At 38.9% G+C, this 22,608-nt stretch overlaps 1 protein-coding gene across 1 annotated transcript in view; it reads right to left on the reverse strand.

Moving 5' to 3' along the window:
• psip1a (PC4 and SFRS1 interacting protein 1a) overlaps positions 1-17,806 on the reverse strand; it is a 67,237-nt gene extending 49,431 nt beyond the window's left edge. Inside the window, exons 1-4 of the mRNA XM_059970130.1 lie at positions 17,533-17,806; positions 13,842-13,918; positions 12,134-12,272; positions 7,583-7,717 (exon numbers count right to left, since the gene is read on the reverse strand). Of these exons, the coding sequence (XP_059826113.1) occupies positions 7,583-7,717; positions 12,134-12,272; positions 13,842-13,918; positions 17,533-17,604 (423 nt within the window). The 5' untranslated portion in view covers positions 17,605-17,806. The remainder of the gene's footprint in view (positions 1-7,582; positions 7,718-12,133; positions 12,273-13,841; positions 13,919-17,532) is intronic.
• Between the last annotated feature and the right edge of the window lie 4,802 nt (positions 17,807-22,608).

A 22,608-nucleotide genomic window follows, 5' to 3' on the forward strand; every position in this document is an offset into this window, starting at 1 on the left:
TGATGTTAGCATTCATTTCAAGAGGATTCGAATATAAAAGGAAGGATATAAAGTCAAGACTTTATAAAGCACTGGTGAGGCCTCACTTGGAGTATTGTGAGCAGTTTTGGGCCCCTTATCTTAGAAAGGATGTGCAGAAACTGGACAGGTTTAAAGGAGGTTCACGAAAATGATTCCAGGATCAAATGGCTTGTCATCTGAAGTGCGTTTGATGCCTCAGGGTCTGTCCTGTACTCACCAGAATTCAGAAGAATGGGGGGTGACCTCACTGAAACCTATCAAATGGTGAAAGGCCGATGTTTCCTATGGTGGGAGAGTCTAAGATCAGAGGACACAGCCTCAGAATAGACAAGGAGGACTTTAGCCAGAGAGTGGTGAATCTGTGGAATTCTTTGCTACAGGCAGCTGTGTAGGCCAAGTCTGTATGTATATTTAAGACAGAGGTTGGGGGGACATCACGTGATGACGTAGGATCGAGACGCTGGAACCCAGCCCTCCCGTAAAAAAGTTAATAAATTAATGTTTAAGTGAAGAAAAGTTAATTAATACTTTTTTAAGGTTACTTATAAATTACTTTGGATTGTTTTAAGCTATGCCTCATAAACAGAGGACGAAGAAAACTGCTACTGCGAAGACCGCTCAAGTTGGAACAGAATCAAGGCCTACTTCTACTGAAGAACCGCGGACTCAGGTACAACACACCACCGGTGAAATAGAAAAGGAGACCGCGGCAGCATCGGCCATTTCTAAAGGAAAAGATCAACGAGAACTGCGCAAGCGTAAAGGAACGAGCATGCGCAAAAAAGAGCAACCAGAACTACAAAACCCAGCAACGACTGAAACCGACAGTGAAAGTGAGTCTGAGAGAGAGCCGGACTCTCTGGAAAAATCAGACGAAGATGGAGAAGAAGAAGAAGAAAGTTCCTCTGAAAATACAAAAAAGGCTTTGAGGCAAATAATGCATAAATTAGGAAAATTAGAAAAAGTAATTAAAAGTAACCAAAAAGTAATTAAAGAAAAAATAACAAATATGGAGGCTATGTTTGATAAAATGACAAAGAAACAGGAAAAAATGGAAAAGAAATTTACAGATTTGGACGTCAAAATGGAAGAAATGGATGGAAGAATGAAGAAGATGGAAGATGATAATGATGCCTGGACATCAGAAAGAAAACAACTCGTGGGAAAAATTGATAAGCTTGAAAATTTTAGTAGACGCAACAATATTAAAATTGTTGGACTTAAAGAAGGTACCGAAGGAGAAGACCCAATAAATTTTTTTCAAAAATGGATTCCTGAAAAATTGGAAATGGGAGAGGAAACTTTAACTGAGATTGAAAGGGTGCACAGAGCCTTAAGACCAAGATCTCAAGATGATCAAAATCCGCGATCAATTTTGATAAGATGTTTAAGATACCAGGATAAAGAAAAGATTTTGAGGGCGGCTGCCCAGGGTGCTAAAAGAAGAAAAGGTCCGTTGATGATAGCAGAGAAACCAGTTCTTTTTTATCCTGATATAAGTTATAACCTTTTGAAGAGAAAGAAAGAATTTAATCCAGCTAAAAATATTTTATGGGAAAAAGGTTATAAGTTTTCAATGCGTCACCCAGCAACACTGATAATTTTTTTGGAGGAAGGAAAAAGATTTTTTTCTGATTATCAAGATGCGGAGGTGTTCACACAAAAACTTCCATCTCTTCGTTGATTAAACGTAGAGACTTCTAAATGCAATGGTTAAAGACGAACACAGAGAAAGCAAATGGAACTGATGGACATTTAAGGATGATATAAGGGAGAAAAGTAAAATTTTAGAAATATTAATTGAGAATAGTATGTTTTTATATATATATATATATATATACTTTTTATGTTGCGGGGGGGGGCTGGGGAGCTTTGAATCGGTTACTACGGGATTCACGTGTGTAATCATGGCGATTGCCATGACCCGTACAATAGAGGGGGGTAATGTTGTGTTTTTTTTCTTTCACAACATTAGTAGGGGGGTATTTTGTTTTTTTTTCTTTATTTTCTATTTTTCTTCTATTCTTTTGCCTGGATGATTGGTGGGGACACACATAGCAACATGGAAACTTCTAAAAAGATTTCCCAGGATACAATGAAAGTTGAAAGATTAGGTATTATTATAGATTGGAGTAACATAAATAAAAATAATGACTAATTTATTGAATTTTTTGTTTTAATGTTAATGGGCTTAATGGACCAATAAAAAGAAAAAGAATTTTAACATATATTAAAAAAATGAAAATAGATATAGCTTTCTTACAAGAAACTCATTTAACGGATAAAGAACATCAGAAATTAAAAAAAGACTGGGTTGGAAATGTTATTGCAGCTTCATTTAACTCAAAGGCAAGAGGAGTTGCAATTTTGGTTAATAAAAATTTACCAATTAAAATACATAATGTATTAATTGATTCGGCAGGAAGATATTTAATTATACATTGTCAAATTTTTTCAGAACTATGGACTCTTATGAATATTTATGCACCAAATGAAAATGATGTAAAATTTATACAGGAGGTCTTTTTGAATTTGGCTAATGCACATGATAAAATATTAATAGGTGGAGATTTTAATTTTTGTTTAGATCCAGTTTTAGATAGATCAACAAAGGCTATTACAAAATCAAAAGTAGCAAAATTAACTCTATCATTGATGAAAGATTTAAATTTGATTGATATATGGAGAAGAATCAATCCAAAAGAAAGGGATTATTCATTTTATTCAAATAGACATAAAACATACTCAAGGATAGATTTTTTCCTATTATCAACAAATACTCAAGATAGAGTGAAAAATGTGGAATATAAAGCAAGAATATTGTCTGATCACTCTCCTTTAATAATGACAATGATAATGATAGATAAAGAGGAATCAATTTATAGATGGAGATTTAATTCAATTCTACTAAAACGTCAAGATTTTTGTGATTTTATGAAAAAGCAGATTCAGTTCTTTTTGGACACAAATTTACATTCAGTTGATGATAAATTTATATTGTGGGAAGCAATGAAAGCATATTTGAGAGGCCAGATAATAAGTTATACTTCTAAAATTAAGGAATATATGATAGAAATAGATCAATTGGAAAAAGAGATAAAATTAGAAAAAGAATCTCAAAGAAATATGACAGAAGAAAAACGAAGACAACTTATTAATAAGTTAAAATATAATACACTCCAGACATATCGAACAGAAAAAGCAATTATGAGAACTAAACAGAGATATTATGAACTAGGTGAAAGATCACATAAAGTTCTTGCATGGCAGTTAAAAACAGATCAGATTTCTAAAACAATAAATGCAATTCGAACAAAAGTGAATGAATTTACTTATAAACCTCTAGAAATTAATGAGGCTTTTAAGAATTTTTATTCTGAGTTGTATAAATCAGAATCAAAGAATGATGACGTTAAGATAGAAGAATTTTTATCACAAATAACTCTTCCAAAATTAAATATGGAAGAACAGAGGGGATTAGGTATGCCTTTTACATTGAAGGAAGTTGAAGAAGCTTTGGGATCACTTCAAAGTAATAAATCTCCAGGAGAAGATGGTTTTCCACCTGAATTTTATAAAAAGTTTAAAGATTTATTAATTCCTCCTTTTACGGAGTTAATATATCAAGCGGAAAGAACGAATAAACTTCCAGAATCTTTTTCAACAGCTATTTTAATAGTATTGCCAAAAAAAGATAGAGACCTTTTAAAACCATCATATAGACCTATTTCTTTATTAAACACCGATTATAAAATAATAGCAAAAATCTTATCTAATAGATTATCTAAATGCTTACCAAAATTAGTGCATATGGATCAAACAGGATTTATCAAAAATAGACAATCGGCAGATAATGTAACCCGATTATTTAGTATAATCCATTTAGCACAAAAGAGGGAGGAAATGAGTGTGGCAGTTGCTTTAGATGCAGAAAAAGCATTTGATAGATTGGAATGGGATTTTTTATTTAAGGTACTGGAAAAATATAGATTAGGAACATCATTTATAAAATGGATTAAAACCTTAAATACTAATCCCAAAGCTAAAGTAGTGACAAATGGTCAAATTTCAACATCATTTCAGTTAACAAGATCAACTAGGCAAGGTTGCCCACTATCACCTGCTTTATTTGTGTTGGCAATAGAACCACTAGCTGAATTAATTAGAATGGACCCAGATATTAAGGGTTTCAGAGTTAATCAGGAAGAATACAAGATTAACTTATTTGCTGATGATGTTCTACTTTATTTAACAGATCCATTACATTCACTACGCAAATTATCTTATAGACTAGAAGAATATGGGAAAATATCGGGTTATAAAATAAACTGGGATAAAAGTGAAATTTTACCTCTTACTAAAGGAGATTATAATCAATGTCGATTAATAACTCAATTTAGATGGCCAGCAAATGGTATAAAATATTTAGGTATAAGAGTTGATAATGATATAAAAAACTTATACAAATTAAATTATTTACCACTTTTGAAAAAAATTCAGGAAGATCTTGAAAAATGGATGGCATTACCAATAACATTAGTAGGTAGAGTAAATACTATAAAAATGAATATATTCCCTAGATTACAATATTTATTTCAATCATTACCAATACAATTACCCCAGAAGTTTTTTCAAGAGTTAAACAAATATGTGAGGAAATTCCTCTGGAAAGGTAAGATGTCAAGAATATCGTTGGAAAAATTGATATGGAAATTTGATTTAGGAGGATTACAACTTCCAAATTTTAAGAATTATTATAAAGCAAATCAACTTAGATTTATTGCATCTTTTTTCGAGAAAGATAAACCGGCATGGATTAGAATAGAATTAGACAAAATAGGAGAAAACGTACCAGAAGATTTTATATACAAATGGGAATCTAAATGGATACGGGAAAAGAAAGAATCTCCTATATTAAAACATTTGATTGATTTATGGAATAAGATAAATGTTGATGATGAGATAAAAAAATCTTTATTAGCAAACAGATCTTTAATTCAAAATAGACTTATTCCTTTCACAATGGACAATCAACTTTTATATAATTGGATTCAAAATGGGATTAGATATATAGGGAATTGTTTTGAAGGAGGTATATTAATGTCATTTGATCAATTAAAGAATAAATATAAAATATCAAATAACACTTTATTTTGTTACTTTCAATTAAGGGCTTATTTAAGAGAAAAATTAGGTCAAACAATGTTATTGCCGAAATCTAATGAAATAGAAATTTTAATTCAAAAAGGAAATATTAAAAAATTTATATCTTGTATGTATAATTTGATTCAAAGACAGGCAATTAAACAAGGAGTCCTTAAGTCAAGACAAAAATGGGAAAGTGATTTGAACATTAAAATTGAAGAAACAAATTGGTCAAGACTATGTCTTGATAGTATGACAAATACAATAAATGTTCGGTTAAGATTAGTGCAGTATAATTTTCTACATCAATTATATATTACACCACAAAAAATAAAAAAATTAAATCCAAATTTATCGGGTCAGTGTTTCCGATGTAACCAGGAAACTGGTACTTTTTTACATTCGACATGGTCTTGCTCTAAAATTCAACCTTTTTGGACAAATTTAAGACTTTTACTGGAACAAATTACAGGAACACAATTTCCTCATAATCCAATATTACTTTTACTAGGTGATATTGAAGGGATAAAACCGAAACTCAAACTAAATAAGTATCAGAAAGAATTTATAAAAATTGCACTGGCAGTAGCCAAAAAAGCTATTGCAGTTACTTGGAAATCGGATACACATTTAAGTATAGACTCTTGGAAGAAAGAAATCTATGGCTGTATTCCATTAGAAAAAATTACTTATAATTTAAGAGATAAATATGAAACATTTCTGAAAATTTGGAGCCCTTATTTACAAAAGACAGGATTAAATATATAGATGTTCTGAAGATGAAACAATTGGTTATTAGGGGAAAGAAATAAATATACATATTAAAGTTATTACGAATTCCATGGAGCATGTGGAGATCTTCCAACAACCAGGCATTCTTTCTTTCTTTCTTTTTTTTTCTATAGGGTAGTCAGGGGGGAGGGGTTAAGGGGAGGGGGTAAGGGTCATATACATTGTCTTTTCATACTTCACTTTGTAACTACTTAAAAATGCAATAAAAAAAGTTTTAAAAAAAAGACAGAGGTTGACAGATTCTTGGTTCGTCAAGGCATGAGAGGATGTGGGGAGAAGGCAGGAGATTGGGGCTGAGAGAAAAAATGGATCAGCCATGATGAGATGGCAGAGCAGACTCGATGGACTAAGTAGCCCAATTCTGCTCCTATATCTTATGGTTTTATTACCCGTGGATTGAAGTTGATGTAGTTTATGGTCAAAAAGTATTTTGATAAAGTACCATATAACACACTTGATTAAGGGGACAAAGGCAGCATTAGTTAAAAGATCAAAGTAGATAGCATTTTCCATTCCCAATGGATCAGAATAAAAACCACACTATTTTTGATTAACGTATGCACTTAGCTATTTGAAATTTAATAGGATAGAAAAATCACAGATATAAACTGAGACAAACTGGTTAAGACAGTATGCACAAGGAAGATAAAATTAAGCAGATAAGGGAGAAAAATTAATCACTTTGATTCAACAGGATACAAATTTTCAATCTATTTAAAATATAATTTTAAATATCTTTAACTTGACAATACATGTAGAAAGTGCTGGTTTATAAAAAACAAAGGTTCAATTTTATATTTAGAGAACAAAACAAGTTATGCTAAATCTTTAACATTTTCTGAACAGAAACAGACACAGCAGCATCCATTTTTGGACACTAGACTTTAAAGGGCAAGGCTTTGAAGAAGATGCAAAGATTTACTTCACTGATACAGGAAGTAAAGAGCAAAAGATTTGAGTAATTGAAGATCATATTCCAGACCAAAAAGCATGAAATTCAGTAATTTTAGAAGAAGAAAGTGCTTCCAGTTGCTAAAGAGATTTGTAACCAGTAACTAACAAACATACTAATCTGAATGGGTGGCAGAAACACAGTAGTAACTTTCAAAACTGAATGAAAACAAAACTTGCAGGACCATGATAAAAAAGTGGGAGGAAGGAGGTGGGGGGGGGGGGGGGGATGCCCAGTTGGTCAATTAAGTGTTTGACATGATGGACTGAATATTCAAACTCCTTGCCCAAACAGTCCACTATTTTAGTTTCATTTTGGAACTCCTTTCCTGAACCCTTTGTTTTGCCACTTCACCTCTATTTTTAAGTGGGAGAATTGTGTGGTAAGACAGACAGAAATGATGGATTGATGGGGGGGGGGGGGGGGGGGAGGGGGAAGTGATGCAGACTAGAATGAGCCTAGGAACAACTGGAGTGAGAAAATTTACAAAGAGGGAAAAGTTCATCTGAATTTAGATAACTGTGTTCACGCGTTTGTGTTATGGACCACCCAGCTGGAATACGAGGGGCTGCTAATGATAAATTTATCAGTAACAATTGCATCCTCATGTCTTTTATTTCAAATTCTTAAAGAGCATCCGTCATACATGATAACCTGAAAAATAGTACATACCTCATCACTTTGTTTGTCGAACTCCGGCAAGCTACCAATATCACACTCCTCTTTTCCCAGGTTTGAACCACTTGTTTCTTTTCCCTCTTCACCCTCTTTATCAGTTGACAACTTCCGAACTCGCTTATTAGAACTCTAGAATTATCCCAAAATTGTACACAGTTAGTATGTTGTAGACCTTGCTTCAATCCCCATCTGCTGTCAGATGGTTTGCAGAAAATATGTTCTCCTTTCAATTCAGTAGTTACTGATCCACAAAGAGTAAACCAAGGCTTTAAACCTCACTATTACATAAAGTAGTAGGAAGGTTATAATTAGCCAGCCAACACCAACCCTGCTAATTCCATAAAGAACAGAAATTACACACAGTACAAAGCTCTAGAAGAGCTGCTGGGCATCTTATAAGGGACAATATCAAATTATCCACGTGACAGAAGGGATATGGAACAAGGGAAAATATGTTATAAAGTACAGGTTCAGCAGACCTCATCCTAAATTCCAAAATCTGTCATTTTTTTAAAATTGTTGACATGATATTCCAAATGGAAATGTCCACATGGCCCTGGGAAGGTTTCCAGGCACACAGGTCTCTGCACACTAGGCAGTTCTGAAAAGTGACCTCACACGTAATGAACAGATGTTAAAGAAACATAGAAAAACTCTGCACAAAGCAAAATAATGAAGATCTCAATCGTGTATTGAAAGAGTGAATTCATCAACAGGGTAAACACAGACCGCTTTAACAGTATGTTGCTCCAGAAATAAGCAACGTTGCCACAAACTGAAAATTGAAGGTATTTGGGAATATTCAGCAGACTAGTTGCAGAAATTAGTTTAAAAAGTTTAAAGTTTTTAATACTTGTGATAAAGCTTCTGGTTCACGAAGCAACAGAGAAATTCATTGATTAGTTTGCCAAGATCTTTGTTGATGAAAATGTAACACGCTGAATGGGTCCATCAGTACATCTGTAAGACAAAGGCTGATAACCGCGAGCACACAAATTCAGAGTTGGAATAATGGTGATGGCAGACAGCCAGTGACTGTCCACCTGGGTGGCAGAGGGACTGATAGCTTACCTTTCTGATGTTTCATGCACAAAATTATTCAAATATAAAATACTTTCAGGATATATCTACAAGATGTATATGTAATTTAAATAGATTTGTGTTTAGACTTGAGTCCCATCCCCATGCTATCTCATTATATAGATGCAAAACTTCCAAAACCCAAAAACAAAATCCAAAATACTTCTGGCTCCAAGCATTTAGGCTGGGGGGAAGGAACTCAACCTGTAACATCATCTAAAATGAAACCAACTTTTGACACAAAATGCTGTTGAATTAAATATATTAAAGAAATATGGATTTGAAGTCTGATATTATTTTCACCAATAGAAAATTAGTTTTGATGTGCCAACCAAGTAAAGAAACATTTCCAATTATGTAGCACTCCGGAGGGTCCACGAACTTGGATGGGATGAAAAATTCTGTCAGTTTATTAGAAGAGAGACATTTGCAACACTGGAACTACTTCAGACTTGCAAATAACTTGCAAAAGTTATTTTCATCTTGATGGCATTAAAGTTGAACTACAGTTCTGCAATCCTTTTCTTTCTGATATACAAACCCCATTTCCATAAAAGCTGGGATAGTTTCCAAAATGCAATAAAAACAAAAATCTGTGTTATGTTAATTCACGTGAACCCTTATTTAACTGACAAAAGTACAAAGAAAAGATTTTCAATAGTTTTACTGATCAACTTAATTGTATTTTGTAAATAAATTTAGAATTTGATGGCTGCAAAACACTCAAAAGTTGGGACAGAGTTAAAATAAGATTGAAAAGTGCACAGAATATTCACGTAACACCGGTTTGGAAGACTTCACATTAAGCAGGCTAATTGGTAGCAGGTGAGGTATCATGACTGGGTATAAAAGTAGCGTCCATCAAAGGCTCAGTCTTTGCAAGCATGGGTCGTGGCTCACCCCTTTGTGCCAAAATCCGTGACAGAATTGTTAGTCAGTTCAAAAGGAACATTTCCCAACACAAGATTGCAGAGAATTTAGGTCTTTCAACATCTACAGTACGTAATATTGTGAAAAGATTCAGAGAATTCAGAGACATCTCAATGCGTAAAGGGCAAGGTCAGAAACCACTGTTGAATGTGCGTGATCTTCGAGCCCTCAGGCGGCACTGCCTAAGAAACCGTCATGCTACTGTGACAATTATAGCCACCTGGGCTTGGGAGTACTTCGGAAAACCATTGTCACTTAATACAGTCCGTCGCTGCGTCCAGAAATGCAACTTGAAACTATTACCCAAGGAGGAAGCCATACATCAACTCTATGCAGAAATGCCGGCAAGTTCTCTGGGCCCGAGCTCATCTCAGATGAACCGAAAGACTGTGGAACCGTGTACTGTGGTCAGATGAGTCCACATTTCAGCTAGTTTTCGGAAAAAACGGGAGTCGAGTTCTCCATGCCAAAGATGAAAACGACCATCCTGATTGTTATCAGCGAAAGGTGCAAAAGCCAGGATCTGTGATGGTATGGGGGTGCATCAGTGCCCACGTCATGGGTGAGTTGCATGTATGTGAAGGTACCATTGACTCTGAGGTGTATATTAGGAGTTTAGAGAGACATGTTGCCATCAAGGCGACATGTCTTCCCGGGACATCCATGCTTATTTCAGCAGGACAATGCCAGACCACATTCTGCACGGGCTACAACAGCGTGGCTTTGTAGACACAGAGTGTGTGTGCTTGACTGGCCTGCTGCCAGTCCAGATCTATCTCCTATTGAAAATGTATGGCGCATCATGAAGAAGAGAATCAGACAACGGAGACCACAGACTGTTGAGCAGCTGAACTCTTATATCAAGTGAGAATGGACAAAATTTCAAATTGCAAATCTACTACAATTAGTATCCTCAGTTCCAAAATGATAAAAAGTGTTATTAAAAGGAAAGGTGATGTAACACAATGGTAAACATGCCTGTCTCAACTTTTGTTGAGCGTGTTGCAGCCATCAAATTCTAAATTTGTATATATTTACAAAATACAATTAAGTTGGTCAGTAAAACTACTGAAAATCTTCTTTGTACTTTTGTCAGTTAAATAAAGGTTCATGTGATTTTCATATCACATATCACAGATTTTTTTTTTATATTGCATTTTGGAAAATATCCTAACTTTTCTAGAAATGGTGTTTGTAAACGGTATTGAATATATTGATCTAGCCAAAGTTGAACTCATTGATCTTAAGACAAAAATAACTTATTACACTGAGTTTAGCTCAAAAGCCCTTAAGAATTCTGGTGTTCCTTCAGAAAAGCCTATCCTCACCTTGTAAAGTGAGCAATGGAAGTGTTAATTCCATTTGCAACAATTTATCTTTGTGTGTCAGGATTTTCAATGCTTAAATTTTCAACCATTAAAACCAAAACAAAACCGAGATCAAGCGGATGTCCATCATGGTACATGTTACTCTGTCAAAGACCACCCCACAGTTTAACATTCTTATTCAAGCTAAGCAACAACAGCCTTCACACGGATACATCTATATTTTAAATGTAATAGTCTTGTTATTTGGTGTTAATAAAGAACCACACACATTACTAAATCATACATTTGATTTTTTTTTATATTATAACTGCATTTCAATAGAATTAGTTTCTTCTGTAATCTTATGCATTTTAGTTTATACATTAAAAGATATTATTCTGAGAAGGCTCCTTGGGCTTTACCAGACTGACAAAGGGGTCCATGGCATTAAAAAGGCCAAGAACCCCCTGTTCTAGATATTCCACTCACATGTCAGGGTTAACACCACCTGATATACAGACAAGTGTTAGAAACAGGGAGAGAGGGGTATGGGGAGAATAAATTGGGATTATTGCAGGTGGGTGCTTTATGGTTGGTGCAAATTCAGTGGCTGAAAGGCCTTTTTTTGTGATTTATGAATCTTTCAAATCAATGAAGTACTTTACAAAATTACTTCTATAATTTATAAAAATATACTTGCTAATTACAAACCAGCTCTCACAAAAAGTAATGCAATTTATTTTTGAGATGTAACCCAAGGGGCAAATAATAACTCAGTCTATTTTTTTCCTTTTCATTTATGTATCATTTGCATGTCATTGGTACATTTGCTCTGCAAAACACTGCCATCCAACTGCTACCCAAGCAAGCAAATGGGACCTTAATTTCTCCTCACCTCCAAGACAGAATTTCCCCACAGTTAGCTCTTCCTTAGCACTCCTTGGAACATCAACTTAAATCTCAGTCACTGAATATCTGAAGAAGCAACCCATAACCTACAGAATAAACGGTGAAAGTGCTACCAACTGAACCACAGCTGACAACCTAATTCCAATATACTTGAATCAATTCGCTAATATAATGAAATCAAAGCTGTATTTGTCAACAGCCTATCATGCTCAGAATTGAAGTACAGAAGCAAATAACCTCAACATCTTCACAGAAAATTAATTTTCTTCAATGAAGCAAGATACATTTGATGCTTCTTTTGCACCTGAGCTGAACTCACCTGTTGTCCCAGAAACTTGACGGTTGGGTTATTCTCAACTTCCCACAGTCCTTCATTGAAACCCTTTCTTTTGTTCGGTTTCCCGTACTTCTCCTTGTTTTCTTCATATGGGTAAATGTCCCGTGGTCCCAAATAAGCACTGAAAAGTTTTTTTTTAAAAAACAGTAGATGCATTTGGCTTTAGATTGTACACTTTATTGGTTAGAATTACACTATTCACTACATGCATCGGGGGAATAATTAACAAAACACTAACTAAAAAACCTAATACTTTTACATATACATTTCCACATATCAGTAAACATACTCGCTGTTAGTATTACATTTAGGAGTCAACTGTGGCTCAGCAGCAATGGCCAAACAAGAGGGCAGATGGGGACTCACTCTCAGCTGGATTATTCAATTGAGTGAAGGCATTTGTATCATAATTAAAATAAAGAACTCATCTTACTTTTGCTTTCCTCTTATCTTGCAGACTGGGAATACTAGCTGATACAGATGCAGACATTACCAGGAAGGAAGGTGATAGATCACTTCAGAGTCATCAAGATTCAGATTATTTCCTTCCCTATAAAATGTATAGGTCTAGTCCAGGGGTGGGCAAACTTTTTGACTTGTGGGCCACAAAGGGTTCTAAAATTTGACAGGGGGGCCGGACCAGGAGCAGATGGAGGGAGTGTTTTGGTAATACACCTCATAAGAGAAAATAAAATATCATGGGATATGTAGAAAACATGTGCTTTAATTTCAATTGAAAATGAACAAATGCATTACAACAAAATATCTGTCTTTGAAGTCCCATGGTATTTAGCTATTTATTGAAATGACTTTTAAAACACTGAAAATTAAATGAATAAAATACAGCTTTTTTTAATAGTAAGTTATTATTTTAAAGCACTGAAAATTCTGTTATCCTTCAAGATATTATCATCATCACCCTCCTCCTGATTGTCTTTATTTCAAAAATGGTAGGAGATGCAGGTCTACTTGTCCTGCTCCTTCTTATTCAATTGTCCCCTGTGCCAAAACTCAACAACAACCAGCACAAGGACAGAACAGTGAGAGCGCGCTAGTATGCAGAGCGCGTTATTTGATCTGGAGCGCATTTTTTATTTTGAGAACGTACGTGCACCTGCGCACTACTCATGTCCATCACTTAACAGAAATGACATGTAACATGTAAGGCTTATTGAAAAAAATATTCTCAAATGCATTTTTTAAATAACACAACGAAGAAACTTATTTTTAATTTCAGTGGGAACAGTGTTGTTGGTCTCCCTTTTTAGCCAGCGCATCAAAGTCTGGATTTAGTTTTGTTGTGGCGATTCTCAGGATGGATCTGAGGTGTTGGTCAGTTAACTTGGATCTGTGGCTGGCTTTGTTGATGTTCATGACGCTGAACGCCTGTTCACACAAATAGGTCGAGCCGAACAAAGAGTAAAGTGCAAATGTGGAGTAATACGCTGCACCTCAACAAAGGTCAATGTATATAGAGTGCCTCATCTATTGGAATAACGCCAGAATTGCGGGGAGAAAACGTTAACAAGGTTTATTAATATAATTTCATCAAGTTCTGCGGGCCAGATTAAAAAGCTTAACGGGCCGCATATGGCCCCCGGGCCGTAGTTTGCCCATGCCTGGTCTAGTCTAAACTGCTAATCAAGTTCACAAAAATCATTCACAATCAGCAGCAAAAATTACAACTTACGTCTCGTGAGTTCCAAAGAAAAAAATGGGATATTTATTTGTTGAAGATTTCACTGCCCCATCAGCAAAATCATCGATCTGAAGAAACAAACAAAATATCCTTCGTTACCATATCTATAGCTGCAAAACATAAAAACTTATGGAAAATTTACTATAATTAAGTAGTGGTGACCAAGTTCTTTAAATGGAAGCAAAAATATCAACATAGAAAGAAAAAAATCAAAGTGTTCTGTAAGAAGTCTAGACCTTCCAATGCCTGACAATGTTTGAAGGATGGTGCTATGAAATTAGTACAGCGCAGTAGATTAATAAATCTACAGTAACTTAGTACAATAGATTGGACAATAGATTGATAATTTTGGAGAGTATCTAAGGACTTTAACTAATGTAACATGATTGTCTGTGGAACAATAGTGAGCTAGGTCTATACATATTTCAGAATCAGAATAAGCATATGCAGAACTGGCATATGTCATGAAATTTCTTGTTTTGTGCCAGCAGTATATTACAACACATAGTGAAAACTTAATTACAATAAATACATTAAAAAATTAAGTAGTGCCAAAAGAGCGGAAAAAATACTAAGGTAGTGTTCATGGGTTTATTGTCCATTCAGAAATCTAATGATAGAGGGGAGGACGTGTTCCTGAAATGCTGAGCGTGTCTTTTCAGGTTCCTTTAATTCCTTGAGCAGTAACAGCGCACATCCTGAGTGATGGATGCCATCTTTTTGAGGCATTGCCTTTGAAGATGTCCTGGATGTCGATGAGACTAAATTTACAATTTTCTGCAGCTTTTTCCGATCCCATGCAGGGGCCCCCTCCATTCCAGACAGTGATGCAACCAGTTAGAATACTCGCCATGGTACATTTAGAAATTTGCGACTTTGGTTACAAACCAGGTCTCCTCAAACTCCTAATATAACCATTGTCACACCTTCTTTGTAATTGCATCAATATTTTGGGCCCAGGACAGATCTTCAGAGATGCTGACACCCAGGAACTTAAAACTGTTCACCATTTCCACTGCTGATCCCTTAATGAGAACTCGTGTGTGTTCCTCAACTTCCCCTTCTTGAAGTCCACAATCAATTCCTTCGTCTTACTGATGTTGAGGGCTAGACTGTTACTGCAAAACCACTCAACCAAGCGATGTACAGGTCTCTGCATACTAGACGGTTCTGAGAAGGGATCTCACATGTAATGAAAAATAGAAAAATAAAGCAAAACAATGAAGATCTCAATCGTGTATTGAAAGAGTGAATTCATCAACAGGGTGAACATAAGCCACTTAACAGTATCTTGTTCAAGAGATAAGCAAAGTTGCCACAAACTGAAAATTGAAGGTAATTGTGAATTTTCAGCAGGCCATTTCCAGAAGTTAAAGTAGCTAAAAAGTTTAAAATTTTTAAAGACTTGAGGTGATAAAGCTTCTGGTTATTAACAGAGAAATTCATTGATGAATTTGCCAAGATCTTTGCTGATGAAAATGTAACACACTGAATGGGTCCATCAGTACATCTGTAAGACAAAGGCTGATAACCGCAAGCACACAAATTCAGAGTTGGAATAATGGTGATGGCAGAGGAACTGATAGTTTACCTTTCTGATGGTTCAATACACTCACTGTTTCACGCACAAAACCACTCAACCAGCTGATGCACCTTGCTCCTATATACCTTATCATCATCATTTGAAATTCTGCCAACAATAGTTGTGTCATTGGTAAATTTATAGATGGCATTTGGGCTGTGCCAAGCAACACTCTAGAGTGCAGAGAGAATACAGCAACGAGCTAAGCACACATCTTTGAAGTGGGCCAGTTTTGCCTGTCAGCGAGGAGATGTTATTTCTGATCTGCAGACTGTGGTCTCCTGATGAGGAAGTCAAGGATCCAGTTGCAGAGGAAGGTACAGAGGCCTAGGTTTCGGAGCTTATTGTTTAGAATTGAGGGTATGATTGTGTCGAATGCCATACTATACTCAATAAACAGCAGCCTAATATAGGTTTTGCAGTTGACCAGGTGATCCAAGGCCAAGTGGAGAACCAGTGAGATTACATCTGCTGTAGGCAGATTGCAGTTGGTCCAGGTCCTTGCTTAGACTGGAGTTGATTCTAACCATGACCAACCTCTGAAAGCACTTCATCATAGTAGATGTGAGTGCTACTGGCAATAGTTGCTGAGGAAGCTCACTCTGCTCTCCTTGGGCACTGGTATGATTGATGCCGTTTTGAAGCAGGCAGGAACTTGCCACAGTGTCAGTAAGAGATCAAAGATTTCTTTAATCACACTCAGCAGTTGGTTGGCACTGGTTTTCAGAGCCCTACCAACAGGGCCTGGTGCCAAGCAAGGGTCACGTTGTGAAAGACATTTTATCATGAGCCTCGAAAATAAGATTTATTTTCGTAGATGACCAGAAATTTGTTTCTAATTTAGCATTAGAACCAAAAGTTGACAACTGGAACAACATTTGGATGGGAACATTAACAGAGAAAAAGAGGGAATAGGTACAATATTTGTTTGGAATTATATTCTATACTCAATTAAATCGATTCCATTAACGCATCATGAGGCTTAAGAACTTAACTCAAAAGAACTTCAAACACTAAATCACAACTCTCTCATCCCAATGACAATTTTCAAACTATTTGAATGCAATAGTATATAGCGACGATATATAGCGGGAATGACATCTTCAGGACAACATTCTGGCGAAACAACTGAAACCAAACGCAGAATTTCAAAGGTCGATATGTACTGTAGTACAATCGTATCGAACAACCCTTCTAGCAGCGATTAAACTGATCTGGTGCAAGTTACACTGGGACAATTAAGCATATTAGACATAGCACATAGTTAATGTCAGAAAAGCAATATTCTACTCTTAAGGGAGTGTGCCCAATTCTCAAATCTGCCTTTTGGTGAAAGCTAGGTTGAAAACTAGGTTACCCCATTATATTTAAACCTTAATTGAAATATTCTCTCTGGACAGTTTACACGAAGCAACAGATCTGATGGTATTCAAGGGGGAAAAAGTGCAGTTTAAACATTCTGCCAAAGGAAAAGGGCATAGATGTCTGAAACCGAACAAATGGAAACCGCGGTAATTCAACTTGCAAACAAAAAGGTATATTTCAAAAACAATGACTTCCAGTTATCAAGAAAAGTCCGCTACATTTAGTGATCCAGCTAACAGGTAAAGTTGTGTGGTAGTTTTTAAGAGGGAAAAAACCCTAGCGCCAGGCTGGTAATTCAGAAGAGATACCAAGCACGTTTTTGTTACTATGTTGCGCGCGTTTCGACAGTAGACGAGAGCTTGTTTTTTTTCTTTAAGTTATACCCATAACGTTTAAAACCAAATTGTACAATAATATTAAAGAGAGGATTAGTATGAGGTTATTTCTTAATTGAGCTGGGGTTTTCTCGGTATAAACATAGATTGCATTGTTTAAACAAACGCGAAAAGCAAAAGGATTACGTTTAAAATCTAGAGCACTTGGGCTTCCAGGAGCCAACTGATCTAGTTAGCCTTACACCCCGCCTCCTCTCTCACTGTACTGTGCAGAGTCTGAAACTGGCACCAATATCCCTTTGAATATATAATGTGCGTTTGTACCGAATCGAAATAATAATTTCCCCAGTAAATCAGACTGATTCTGAACTGCAGAGATAAGCAGGCCAACATCGCTCACCCGAGCAGGCCAATGAGGATAACCCTTCATCTTGGCGAAAATCAGCTCCCCGGCTTTATACTCCCGAGTCATGGCCTCGTAAGTGAAAGGGATGAACTCTGCAGAAACTTGCGTCACAAATGCAGCAAGAGGCCTGAGTGGTCGCCGTCTTCTCCTTCGCCTATGGCGATGGTGGAGCGCGATTCCGTGCTCAGAGGTTATTCTTTTTCAAAAACCACTGATCATGCGCTCTGCGTGCACAGAGTAGGATGCCACCTATCCGGGAACCTGCAAAGGCCCGGGCACGGCGCCGTCCAGCGTGCGCGTTCTCCCGCCATCGCCTTGCAAAGGCCCGGGCACGGCGCCGTCCAGCGTGCGCGTTCTCCCGCCATCGCCTTGCAAAGGCCCGGGCACGGCGCCGTCCAGCGTGCGCGTTCTCCCGCCATCGCCTTGCAAAGGCCCGGGCACGGCGCCGTCCAGCGTGCGCGTTCTCCCGCCATCGCCTTGCAAAGGCTCGGGCACGGCGCCGTCCAACGTGCGCGTTCTCCCGCGCTCACTCACCGCCAAATACAAAATGGGCTGTCCACAATTGTACACACGAGGGGGTTATTGAGAAAACATGACTGCGCTTTTTGTATTGATGGAAAATACTGCTAAATTTCAAAAAGGAAATTGTTTTTTTAAGGAAATTGTTATTTTTCCACTAAAGATGTTACTTTGCCCCTTTATCCGGCAGTATTTAAAAATCGTGATTGAATTGCAAGAACTACTAAAGTTTGGAACTTTTCAATTTCACAAGATGCTTATTAATTAAAAAATTGCACATAATAATTAACTCTTCCAGAAAGTTTCTGTACCAATATGTGATCATTCATAAGCCAATCCGTAGTTACACCTCAGGACCATCATAGTTAGGAACCCCATTGAAACCTGACCAAGAGATAGATAACTGATATTAGCTGCACATATAATTAATGCAATGAGACAAAGGAACAGAACAAGGCCATTCAGCCCATCAAGACTTCTCCGTGATTCCATCTTGGCTCATTTACTATCCCCCATTAATTCCATTATTTTGCTTTCTTCCCCAACCTTTGATGCCTTGACTTATCAAGAACCCATGACCTCTGCTTTAAATACACTCAATGACAGCCTCCACTGCAGTCTGTGGCAATGAACTTCACAGATATTCCACCCTGCAAAAACTTTTTTCAGGGAGGTAGCACCATCAATTTGTGGGAGACTCCTGGAAGAAGTAGGATGTCTGCAATAGAGTAGCTTGTTAGCAACTTGCCAGCTAGTTTAATTAACATTAAGTATGACGCCTGTTAAACTCACCTCAACAGTGATTTAACCCACCATGGGCAACAGAAAAGTCACTGTTGCAAACAGTGCAGCGAGCAACACTGTCATTATTTTTGACCCTTATTAAGCAGGGGTACACTTCGGTGTAGTCTGGGGTGGAGTATGTTTTATATTTTCTTTTTTTGGAACACTTTGCCATGGTTCATGTTTTCTCACACACACACACACACACACACACACACACACACACACACACACACACACACACACACACACACACACACACACACACACACACACACACACACACACACACACACACACCCTACCTACCTATTTGTATTAACAGAAAATGCTGGAAACAAGTATATTCTCATATTCTCATCCGGTCTTGGATGTACTGGGCTGCTTAGTAGTGTAGTTCAATTTGAGCGCCAGTGATCCAGTGTTCCACCACTGTCAGTAAGGAGTTTGACTCCATGGCTTTTCTCCAGGTGCTCAGGTTTTCTCCCACTTTTCAAAAATGTGTGGGTGAGTAAGTTAACTGGTCATATTGAGCAGTGAGGGCTAGCTGGGCTGGAAGGCCTGTTACCTTACTGTATCTCTAAAAAAAAAGAATTCTAGATTGTAGGAACTGTTAAAAGTAGGCCTTTGACCTGAAACAATACGTCTGTTTTTCTTCTCACAGATGTAGCCTGGCCTACTTTGTTTCCAGCATTTTCTGTTAATATTTGATATATATTTTTAAGTTTCATTTATGGTGTATTTAGTATTAAGTTTATGGATTGACCTTAAGTTAGTATTGTTGTGGACAGTCACAGACATCCCACCTCTCCCGGAAGTTCCAGGAGTCTTCCGTATATTGACAGCGGCTCCTGATGCACCATCAGTAACCCTGGGAGACTGGAAGTGAGCAATACGCTGTTTATTAACAGTGAAAAAAGGAACATGACTATATTGAAGACTGAGGGAGGAGCAGTGCCTCCAATCGCCTTTATACAGGGGTCTGTGGGAGGAGCCACAGGAGCAGTCAGCGGGGGGGGGGGGGGGGCGTGTCCAGAGGGGTATACATAGTTTACCACATTCACTCCCCCTTATTTTAAAAGTGAGTCCCCACGGGGCAAAGTTTCTGACAAGTATATTTACAGATCAAGTTTATCAGGCGGTCGAGTCCGTCACTGCAATCTACGTAGCACCGGTGGTGATCGCACCGGTGACGGTGGTTGTGCTGGCTCCGGCCTGACTTGAGGTGCCAGCCCGTTAGGCGTCAGTAATCCCTCATGCATGTGCCCAGTATGGGAGTCTTGGGAGGAGTCTGTGTAGGGCTTGGCATGCACGGTGTCTCATGGGTATATACATCGGTGGGTACGGGGTTCATAGTCACCATGGAGTGTTCAGGGTAGAGGTCTGGTGCTCCTGCGGGTGCCAGGTCACGGATGGAGACCGTGTCCTCCTGCCCACGTAGACCATATAGGCATACTGGGGGTTCGCATGAAGTAGGTGAACTCTCTCGACCATTGAGGAGCATTTATTGCTCCTCGCATGTTTCCGGAGCAGCACTGGCCTTGGGGACGTCAGGCAAGCCGGTAAGGTGGTCCCAGTGGTCAACTTTCTGGGAAAAGAAAAGAGTCACTCATGAGGGGCGGCATTGGTGGACATGCATGATGGAGCAGATGGAGTGGAGTGCCTCGGGGAGAACGTCCTGCCAGCGAGAGACCAGCAGTCCCTTTGACCTAAGGGCTAAGAGTGTGGCCTTCCACACCGTGGCATTCTCCCCCTCCACCTGTCCATTCCCCCGGGGATTATAGCTCATGGTCCTACTAATAGCAATACCCCTAGCCAGCAGGTATTGGTGCAGCTCGTCATTCATAAACGAGGACCCTCTATCACTGTGGATATAGCAGGGATATCCGAACAAAGTGAAGAGCTGGTGCAGGGCCTTTAAGATGGACATGGCCGTGGTATCGGGGCAGGGGATGGCAAAGGGGAACCGCAAGTACTCGTCGATTATGTTAAGGAAGTACACATTGCGGTCAGTGGAGGGAAGGGGGCCCTTAAAGTCAACACTCAGTCGCTCAAAGGGGTGAGTGGCCTTAATAAGTTGTGCCTTTTCAGGACGGTAGACGTGCGGTTTGCACTCATCATAGACTTGACAGTCCCTGGTCATCGTCCTGATCTCCTCAAGGGAGTAAAGCAGATTCCGAGCTTTCACAAAGTTGTAAAGCCGGGTGACCCCCGGGTGGCAAAGATCTGCATGGAGGGCGTATAGCTGGTCGAGCTGCGCGCTGGCACACGCTCCCCAGGATAGGGCATCAGGGGGCTCATTGAGCCTTCCAGGCCGGTACAGGATGTCATAGTTGTAGATGGAGAGTTCGATTCTCCACCTCAAAATTTTATCATTTTTGATTTTGCCCCGCTGTTGGTTGCTAAACATGAACGCAACTGAGCGCTGGTCGGTCAGCAAGGTGAACCTTTTGCCGGCGAGATAGTGCCTCCAGTGCCTAATAGCTTCCACTATGGCCTGGGCTTCTTTCTGTATCACGGAGTGCCGAACATCAGGGCCTTGAAGAGTACGAGAAAAGAATGCTACCAGCCTTCCTGCCTGATTGAGGGTAGCAGCCAGCGCAAAGTCGGAGGTGTCACTCTCTACTTGGAAGGGAATGGTCTCGTCCACTGCATGCATTGCTGCTTTGGCAATGTCCCCTTTAATGCGGCTGAAGGCCGCGCAGGCCTCAGCTGAGGGGAAATGCAGTGGACTTGACCAGGGGGCGGGCCTTGTCTGCGTAGTGAGGGACTCATTGGGCGTAATAGGAAAAGAAGCCCAGGCACCTTTTGAGGGCTCTGAGGGTGTTGGGAAGAGGGAGTTCCAACAGGAGACGCATACAGTCGAGGTCAGGGCCAATGATTCCGTTCTCCACAACATGCCCAAGGATAGCAAGCCGGGGTGGTTCCAAACACACACTTGTCCCTGTTATAGGTAAGGTTAAGAGCTTTGGCCACTTGGAAAGATTGTTGGAGGTTGGTGTCTTGATCCTGCCAGCCGTGACCGCAGATGGTGATGTAATCCAGATATGGGAATGTGGCCTTTAGTTGGCACTGGTCCACTATCCAGTCCATTTCCCTCTGGAAGACAGAGGCACCATTCCTGACACCAAAGGGGACATGCAGGAAGTGATAAAGCCTGCCACCCGCGTCGAAGGCGGTGTAGGGGCGGTCCTCCAGGCGGATGGGGAGCTGATGGTAAGTGGATTTTAGGTCTATGGTCGAGTATACCTTGTACTGAGTTATCTGATTGACCATATCTGCGATGCGGGGTAGGGGGTACGCATCAAGCTGCGTGAACCTGTTGATGGTCTAGCTACAGTCCACAACCATCCTATTTTTCTGCCTGTTCTGAACAACAACCACCTGGGCCCTCCAAGGACTTGTGCTTGGTTCAATGATCCCCTCCCCGAGCAGGCGCTGTACCTCCGACTTAATGAAGGCCCTGTCCCCTGCGCTGTACCTCCTGCTTTTAGTTGCCACAGGTTTACAGTCATGGGGAACAGCAGTGGGGGAGGGATCTTGAGGGTGGAGAGGCTGCAAGTGTCCTTAGTGCGGCTGTTGGCATGGTGTTGGGTGGGATGAGCGGATCGGTGTGTGTGTTTGGTCAGTAGCGGAGTATGTGACAAATTCCCACAAAACTGAGGATTTCTGACAGTGATTGGTGGGAGGGGCCCGTCATACTCCACTGTCACGCTTTTCAGGTGGCTCTGGAAGTCGAGCCCCAATAGCACAGGCTCACACAGTTGA

This window comes from Hypanus sabinus, chromosome 5 (genome assembly GCF_030144855.1).
Source record: "Hypanus sabinus isolate sHypSab1 chromosome 5, sHypSab1.hap1, whole genome shotgun sequence".
NCBI lineage: Eukaryota > Metazoa > Chordata > Chondrichthyes > Myliobatiformes > Dasyatidae > Hypanus > Hypanus sabinus.